Source organism: Schistocerca americana, chromosome 8 (assembly GCF_021461395.2).
Source record: "Schistocerca americana isolate TAMUIC-IGC-003095 chromosome 8, iqSchAmer2.1, whole genome shotgun sequence".
NCBI classification, from domain to species: Eukaryota; Metazoa; Arthropoda; class Insecta; order Orthoptera; family Acrididae; genus Schistocerca; species Schistocerca americana.
The window spans coordinates 229037960-229047563 of record NC_060126.1 but is presented as its reverse complement, the minus strand read 5'-3'; the positions used below and the strand labels follow the sequence as shown (position 1 = coordinate 229047563).

Here is a 9604-nt window from a genome sequence, read left to right as displayed (position 1 = left end):
CATATAGTGACTTAAATCTCTGGATGTTGTGAATTCAATTGTTTCACTAGTGCTTCTTTTGAAGAATGCTCTCATCAAAGCTAGTACAACATATTGTGGAAACACTAATACACTTAGTAAATTCATCATTTGAGAGTGGTGTATTTCCAAAAAGACTAAAAATGTTAACAGTAACACCTCTATGTAAGAAGGATGCAAAACATGAAATTGCCAATTATAGGCCATTTTGAGTATTGTCAGACGTCAGTAGAATTACAGAAAAAATACTCCTTAGAAAATTATCGGCTTTCTTAAATAAAGAAAGGCTGACAAATGGCTCACAACACAGACTCAGAGCTGGAAAGTCAACCCAGACAGACATTTTCACCTGGATGGCTTTTCTGAACTCTCCCAATTTCCTAAACTTCACCTGTCCATTTCTTTCACCCTTCTTTCTTTCCCTTCAAACCCTCTACCAGAAAAAGGAGCCAATAGCACTGAAAGCTTGTAAATTTCAATATCTTAATATGTGTTTTCTCCTGTCATTGCTTGACAAGTAGATATTTCATCTATCCAATTACATTATATTTTCAAAGTTGATTAGTTATATGCATGTTCACTTGATCATATTTGTGACCTTTCCCTGCTGTATGGAAGGAATTAGTTTTTCAACTATAATAAACTTTCTGAGTTGGCATCATGCTGACCATCCAAATTATTGTCTTGAGGTACCATTTATCCATACAGTGATTTACATTTAATTATGGTCTTGCTTTCTCCCTCTTTACCTCACTGTCTTGTCATTTAAAATTTGCAAAGGCTATTTCATGGATTGAAAAATAGTGTGTTCTGTGGAGAGCCCCTTCTGAAATTCAAATTGAGACTAAATGTCTTATTTTGAGAGAGATGAGTTATGGTTCTTGCAATCACAAGCTTTTTCAGTACCTTCAAGAAGGAGGTAAGTAATGAGAGTGGAGTGTAATTATTAATCTCTCTCAAACTTCCTTATTATTATGAATGCCATATCAAATGCAAAAAGTTTAAATTTAACATTTATACATGCTATAGAGTGATTCCAGATGATCTGCATGACGGTTAGTGAGGTGTCCCTTGCATTGGTTTCATGGGCTTGACTACCCCAGCCTCCTGAATTTTCCAGCTGAGCTCTTGTTTGCTTGCTGCATGTAGGGTGACTGGAGTTGGTCTCGCATGGCAGGATCAAGATGACGTGTCTGGGCGGAGGGTGATGTAAGCCTAGATGTCTGAACACATCCCACATCTGATTTAAACATAGGTGTGAATGCAGTACTGAGATGGTTCAGGTCCTGGACTGGACTGCATCTGAAATAAGCTAGACCTCATCAAAGCTGGAAAACCCAAATGATGTAACTGTGTCCAAGCAAAAAATGTTGGTAACTGAAAGGCGATTAATGACAAATTGGTCATGTGATTTGCTTGTAGGCTGTGGCAATGAAGAAGGGAAACAGAACTGTCCCCAACAGCTACAAAATGCTTGAAAGGTGCCTATGTTAGCCAATTATTCAATGAAACTGTGGCCACAGTGTCCATTTGCCTCTGTACCCAGTGACAAGGTGTGATCAGAGATTCAGATGTCATGGATATGTATGATATTGATGATTCACAATGTTACTATTGTCTGAGTTTCACCCTGTGTATGCTTTGTGAGGGCGGAGCTCACTGTGGTGTCTGGGCCACCACAACTCGTGGTCTTGCCATGAAGCATTCATTAGCCCCCTGGGGGATTCTGAAGAACTGTGCAATTTGAAAGATATCCTCTAATGACGGGAGCCAGCAGAACACCAACACTGGGAATCAAGGCAAAGAAGCCTTCCATCCCAAGTTTATGCTGGTGAAATCGCATTTGCAGCTCTGTTCTTGCAAATCAGTTATGGAGGAATGTTATGACTGTTGCGGAAGTTTGTGATATTGGTGGAATTTTAGCGTTGAGGCAATCAAAAGATACCTTTGGGAAGAGTAGTTAGCTAACAGTGTGCGTATGTCCTGAATGAGAGGGAAACTGACTCTGATAGTGTTGCTAATTTTCTGAGTAGGAAAACTGTGTCTGGTAATACCCTTGACAAAAGCAGTTTCAGTAACAACTCTACCTCCTGTTGTTGTTGCAGCTGCTGCTGTTGTTCTATGAGGCGAATTGATGTAGCTTCCATGATGCTGGATGATTTCCTTTTTTCCCATCAGCAGAGTTTGGACTATCTCACCAGCACCCACTGAACATTTATTAATTAATCCCTTTATAATTTTATACAATAATGTTAGTGGATACATGAATGATCTATTTGCATGAATGTTTTGATCTGACTGTGAACTCTTATTGTTTGGCTGTTTGTGCTTATGTATATTTACCAGCTGCTGTGTTATGTTTGAGAAATAATGGTTGAAATCACTAGCCAATTGTTTCAGGTCAGTTAGCTTATTGTTATTCACAAACAGATCTATATTGTTGTGATTATCTGACCTTGCACTTATTTCTCTTTTCATGATCTGCCAGGTTGCTTCAGATTTTTTTCTAGCATTACACATTAGTGTGTAATTTTGTAGTCTTTTGCTTTTTAAATAACTTGTGTTAATATTTCAACAATGTAGGAAATGACAGATTGCTACTTATCATAAAGAAAACACGCCAAGTTGCAGACAGGCACAATTAAAAATTATTATTAAATTAGTATTTATTTGTATCGTTTGTAGTGGGTAATAAAATCTGGACAAGTAATTTGCTTTGAATACTCATATAATCTCCCTTATTTTCATATGATATCTTAATCTCTTTTGTATTCCACTTATCTGTTTTTGAACAGGGCTAAATGTGCTTCTTTTCTTGGGAAGAGCTATTGTTTAAAAAATGCTTAAATGTGGCCATCAGCTTATCATATTTTTCATTAGTATCATTACAGCTGTGTACTTCATTCCAGTTTGCCCCCTTCAGGAGTAAACAAAAATATTTCACTCTTTTTGTATTGTAGTTCCTTACAGTGCATTTTATTCCACGGAATTTTTACTTTTCTGCAATATTCATTGTAAGAATTTGAGCATAGTGATCACTAAAATCTGTGTTCACCACTTTTGTGTTATGGGTATATTTACTTGTATTTATCAAACTTAAGTCAGTGATGGACACAGAAGGTGCTGAATTAAATTTATATCATCACTGAATTTACTGGATTTTTTTTTATTATTATTATTTTTTTTTTGGGGGGGGGGGGGGGGGAGCGAATTTCTTAAAATCTTGCTCCATGTGATTATAAAACACTTCTTTATCTCCATCTGGTGACCTCTACATGCAAATAATAATTTTGTTTTGCCTTGGTAATTCAGCTATAGAGAGTTCTTTATCTGTTTCACTGGTCACATTATGATATTATTATGATATTTAGTTACATTGCTGAATTCAACATTTTCTTTAACATATACACAGGCACCCCCATGACTCAATGTTTTCCAACAAAACATGCTTGCAAGTTTAAACTGCGGGAGATATGTCAAGTCTAATATATCTTGCTTAAGCCAGTGTTCAGTGAAACATAGCACAGAGGTACAATTCACATCATTTAATATTATTTCTACTTTATTGAACAGAGATTGAACATTCTGCTGGAGCAATTTAAAATTAGATATAGGAAATGTATTACTTTTTGCTGGATCACTTACCTCACTTTTTTGTGCTAGTGTCTACAGTGGGGAAAAAAAATCCTGATTTTTTTCCAGGTTTGGTTTGTTGGTTCATTAGATGTGGCATTCTGCCTTTCTTCCATTGTTCCCAATATCCATTTTATTACAGTCCTTTTTCACTCATCTATCCATTAATGATTGCCTTGTTACTGTATTTGCTGCTTTGAAATTCAATTTGGTACTGATAGGGGTGTTGCTTTTGCTTACTTATAGGATCATAATTGTCTGTTCTTGTTTGGTGCTTTCAGTTCAAGACAGTAACATTTTACCTGTTTGTCCATTTGTGTATGCTTTATTTCTATACTTATAACAATGAAAACAATCAATTTTAACTAAATAAGTTAACTGAGTAGATGAAAAAATCACGCACCAAGCAACAGCACAACACACACATAAAAAGTTCATAATTAGGCAAGCTTTTGGAGCCAGTGACCCTTTCTTCAGGCACAAGGGTTGAAAGGGAATGTAGAGGGGTAAAGGAAAAGCACTGGAGAGGTTTAGGAAAAGGGGTAGGTTTTGGGAAAGTCACCCAGAACTGCAGGTCAGGGAGACTTACGAGTCAGGATGAGAAGGAAAGACTGATTGTTGGGGACTGCACCGCATGAGATTTGAAAACCAGAGAGCTTAATGGTGGAAGACAGGGTAATCTGCAAGACATATATTACTGTTTTACCATCACGTACAAGTTAATAAGAGTGAAAAGCTAAATGCTTGTATGTAACAGAGGAGGGAGAAAGGCAACAAAAAATAGACAGGTAAGAAAATAAAAGATGTAGAAAACTAAAACAGAGTGAAGAACTGGGTAGTTACTGTTAAGAAACGCTGGGGTGGAAGAAATGAACATAAATTAAGGACAGGTGGGTGGTGAGAACCAAGGTCATGTTGTAACACTAGTTCCCACCTGCAGAGATCTGAGAAACTGGTGTCTGGGGGAAGAATCCAGATGGCACGTGTGGTGAAACAGGCATCGAGGTCATAAATGTCTTGTTGTAGAGCATACTCTGCAGCAGTATATTGCCTGTTGCTAGTATACACTCTCCACCTTTCCCATTCATTGTAAGTGATAATCTGGTGGTAGTCATGCTGATGCAAAAGGCTCAACAGTGTTTACATAACAATTGGTATATGACATGAGTCATCTCACAGATGGCTCTCCCTTTCATGGTATACATTTTTCCAGTTACAGGGCAGGTATAGATGGTTGTAGGAGGCCGCATAGGGCACTTCTTGCAACAGGGTGCTCCATAGTTGTTCTTTGGAGGTACCAGCAGTACTGAGATTGAATGTGATGGCCCGGGAAATCTATTTTTAAATTGGCTGGTGAGGTAATTATGTCCAGTGAAGGCTGAGGTGAGAATGGTGGAGTATTGCTGTAAAGAGTCCACATCCATACAGATACGTTTGCTTTGACTGCCAAGGCTGTATGGGATGGAATGTTTGACATGAAAAGGATGGCACCTGCGAAATGTAAGTCCTGTTGTTTGTTAGTAGGTTTTATGCAGACAGAAGTGTGTAGCTGGCCTTCGCTGAGGATGAGATCAGCATCAAGGAAAGTAGCACAGGATTCAGAATATGACCATGTGAGATTTAAATGGGAGAATATATTAACATGTCAGCCTCACTATGGATCCATATGGAATAGATGTCATCAATGTACCTAAACCAAACCAGGGGCTGAAGACTTATGGATCCCAGGACAGACCCCTCCAAGTGACCCTCGAAAAGATTGGCATAGGAAGGAGCCATCCTGGTTCCCATGGCCATGCCCCTGATGTTTGTATGTCTGCCACTCAGAGGTGAAGTATCAAGTTAATTAAGGTGAGTAGGAAGGATGTCATAGGTTTGGAATCAGGTGGGCCTGACTGGGGAAATGTTCAGCAGCAGACAGACCATGTATGTGGGGGATGTTGGTATAGAGGGAGGTAGCATCAATGGTGACAAGCAAGGTGTGTCACGGAAGTGTGCCAGATTTCAGACGATCTAGGAAATGGTTGGTATCTTTAACATAGGAGGTAAGTCTTTGTACTATGGGTTGCAGCTGCTGATCAGCTAAGGCAGATATACGTTCGGTGGGTGCTTTGAAGCCAGCAACTAAAGGATGGCCAGGATGATTGGGTTTGTGGATCTTATGAAGAAGGTAAAAAGTGGGGATGCTTGGTTTGGATGGAGTGAGAAGTTCTATGGATTGATGAGTTAGTCCTTGTGAGGGACCTGAGGTTTTAAGGAGTTTAAGGTCAGTTTGAATCACAGGGATGGCATCTTGATGGCAGACACTGTATGTAGAGGTGTCAGACAACTGGCATAGACCTACACTAACATACTCCTTTTGGTCAAGTAACACAGTGGTAGATCCTTTGTCTGCTGGGAGGATAACGATGGAGTCATCAGCTTTTTGGAAATATAGAGCCTGGAGCTCTGTAGAGAACAGGTTAAGGTCATGTAGGAACCTGAGGAAGGGTTGTGAAGAAATGCTGGATGTGAGGAATTCTTGGCAGGTTTGTAAGGGATGATTTTGTGGTGGTGGTGGTGGTGGTAGTCATGGATCAAGTTGGCAAGCCAGAGTTCAATGTCACATTTGCTGTTGGAGAGGTTTTGGGATTGGGTTGCAAAGCGATATTTCCAGTTGACACTATGTGTGCAGGAAAGTAGGTCCTTGACCACAGCAGCATGATCAAATGCAGGTTTAGAGCTGAAACTGTGACCCAGGAGGGGAGAGTGCTTTAGACAAGAGGCCGAGGACACTGTACTGTTCTTACTAGTTCTTGTGATTATGGGTTATTCTTGGTCTGGGAGGCACTGGTGAAGACTGTGGAATTGTAAGGAGGTTTGTATGAGAGGAGTGGTGGTTGATGGTGTGGCTGTTTATGGAGCTGCAGAGGGACAGGAAGGGAAACACCACTGTTCAGATAGTTTAGGAGGAGGTGGGATAGCTTTTTGAGGTGAATTCTGGCATTTTGTTGCAGTCTGAAGTTGGCTTGGCAGTTGATATCATCCAAGGAAACGTGAGGGGCAGACAACTGCAGGATTTTGTACAATGAGAGAAGTCTGGTGAAAATTGGCTGACAAGGCGTATATGTCACAGACTAGCCAGGTAAGAGCAAGAGATTGCTGTTTTTGAAACTGTAAAAGGGCCTGGTGTAGACAAGGATTACATCCAGAAATAGGGACTTTCAATGTTGAGCATTTTGGAGCAACTCCAAGGGACAAGCAGGTTTCAAGAAACAGAATGTAGCACCTTAGTTTTGGTAGTGCTTAAGTGGGTTTTTGAAAAGAATGGATGTAACATGTGATGGGATTCATTATAGCAAGAGAGGACAGTTTGAAGTGTTAGAAATCGTGGGAGTGACAAATAAGGTAAGCAGAGGGTGAAAAAAAGATAGAAAAATGGAAGAAAAGAAAGGAAAAAATTCGTGAAAAATCAGAAAAAATTCGTAATACGAACATTGTGAGAGCAGACAATGTTTAACAAGAGGTAATAAGTGGATGAGAATTTCTCACCAGAAAGTGGGCTATATTATACAATAAAAAATGATTTGGGGGGAAAATCGGTTGGGAAAGTCGTGAAAAGATACAAAATTTTGTAAACTGGGTAATCAGAAAGAGAAAGTCATAGGAGAAAATGTAAAATACTTAGCTTGGTGATTAAAGTAGACTAATGTAGGAGACGGCAGTAAAAGTCAATGAAAGTGATTTGTCAAAAAACAAATGCACAAAAATGTGAGAGAATTGTGTATAAGCAATTTAAAGGAGGGTGGGAAAGAAAATAGCCATCACATTTGTGAATAGATTGGCGACAGATGATCGGAAGAAGGCCCTGCAGTGCAGTGAACCATAAATTGGTATGTGCAAATTCATAAATAACAATGGAATTCTTATATTCAAATAAAAATGGATCCATCTATGTGCATGGAAATCAGTACTAGAAAAGATGAAGGGGAAAAATGTTGATTAAAGATGATGGTACAGATAAATAAGCAAATGGATTAACACGTAAGGTAGAAAACATATGATAGTTTGAACAAGACAGACGACAGCAAAGGTTGACAAGAAGGTTACATAAGAAGGAATGATGGCTACATGGGCTAATATAAAAACTAAAACAATCAATTTTTCAAAATATAAGGTTAACTGGATAGCTAAAGAAAATCTACTCACCAAGCAATGGCAGAACACACACATAAAAGATTATAATTAGGCAAGCTTTTAGAGCCAGTGGCTCTTTCTTCAACACTATGCCCCTACATCTTTTCTAGTACTGATTTTCGTGCCCATAGATGGAGCACCTGGCTCTGAAAGCTTGTATAATTATAATCTTTTATGTGTGTGTTATGCTGCTGCTTAGGGAGTAGATTTTTTTCTCTACCCAGTTACCTTATTTCTACACTTAAGTTATTTTTCCCATTTTCACCATATGTACAAAAGAGGCAAGCCTATTACAAATGTGAATCTTTTCTCACCTGTTGGAACATAGACCATGCGCATTGTATGTACAGATGACTAAATCCAGCAATCAAAGTCAATCCTATTTACAGGAAAAAATCATAAGTATAAAAAGACATTATTGTGGGATTTCACTTACTTTCAAATAAGGCAGATAACACTAATTTCTTTTTTATTGTTCAGTTATGTAAGATTTATTGTGATTGTTGTGACTTTTTTCAGTTTCATACACCATGTAATGGTCTCATATTTAATTGTACATGGAATGGTATCACTTTCCACTGCTGTGAACAGTTCTTACCTCTGGATACAGAAATTGGTCTTTGCTTTGCAATTAACAGCTGGCAAACAAAGTAAGTGATATGTTTTAGAGTAGAATATAATATGGAAATCTAATATTTTTTTCCGGTTTACCAGATAAAGAAATGGATAGATAAATTTGGTAAAGAACATAGTAGATAACTTTTATTTTGCCCTTTTTTAACAAAAAACTGTGAGAAGTATTTCTATGCGCAAAAGACACTGAGATTATCTTCTTGGTTAGTCACATGTGTTGAGTGCATTTTGACTTGATGTACACCTGGACCCCAAGCACTGTTATACACAACATTTTATTGAGAGTGTAATCATTAATGTTCAGTTCTCATTGTATTGTATTGAACTGGGGACCTAGAAACGACAGAGAGGCTCTGTCCCCACTGTAGCCCTCAGTGGTTCACAACCGAGCAAAAGGCTACAACAGTTCACTCACCCCACCGCTGCCCCACACTGCACCCAGGGTTATTATCGTGTGGTTCAGTCCGCTGTTGACTCCTCCCCTCCTCCCCCCCCCCCCCCCCCCCCACTCCACTCCCAGGAACATCTCACACCAGATGAGTGTAACCCCAAATGTTTGCAGGGTAGAATAATTCTGATGAGCGCATACGTGGAGATAGTGTTTGTGCAGCAATCGCTGACGTAGTACAGCTGAGACGTAATAAGGGGAACCAGCCTGCATTTACTGAGGCAGATGGAAAACTGCCTTAAAAACCATCCACAGACTGGCTAGCACACCAGACCCCAGCACTAATTCGCCAGATGGATTTGTGCAAGGGACTGGCATGCCTTCCCACCCGGAAAGCTATGCGTTAGACCGCATGGCTAACCAGGTGGGCCTTCAGTTCTTATACTACCAGATCATTTTTAATTTTTGAAATTGAATAATATGAGTCTCCATGACAAGAAGACTTAAAGTGGAATTAAATTTTGACTCTGCAGTGAATTGTGTGGTGATGTTGAACTTCCTGGCAGATTATAATTGTGAGCCAGACCAAGATGAAAAATGGGCCTTCGCCTTTCACAGGCAAGTGCTCTACAGAATGAGCCACCCAAGCATGATTCACTACCACCATCACAGTGTTGCTTCCACCAGTACTTCATCTCCTACCTTCCAAACTTCATAGAAGCTCTCCTCCAAAACTTGCAAGACTAGCACCCCTCG

At 39.3% G+C, this 9604-nt stretch overlaps 1 protein-coding gene across 2 annotated transcripts in view; it reads left to right on the top strand.

The window, feature by feature from the left end:
- The first annotated feature begins 805 nt into the window (after positions 1-805).
- LOC124544909 (sodium channel protein Nach-like) overlaps positions 806-9604 on the top strand; it is a 110396-nt gene continuing 101597 nt past the window's right edge. For both annotated transcript variants that reach the window (XM_047123643.1, XM_047123644.1), the window contains exons 1-2: positions 806-937; positions 8347-8477. In XM_047123643.1, the coding sequence (XP_046979599.1) occupies positions 893-937; positions 8347-8477 (176 nt within the window). In that variant the 5' untranslated portion in view covers positions 806-892. The remainder of the gene's footprint in view (positions 938-8346; positions 8478-9604) is intronic.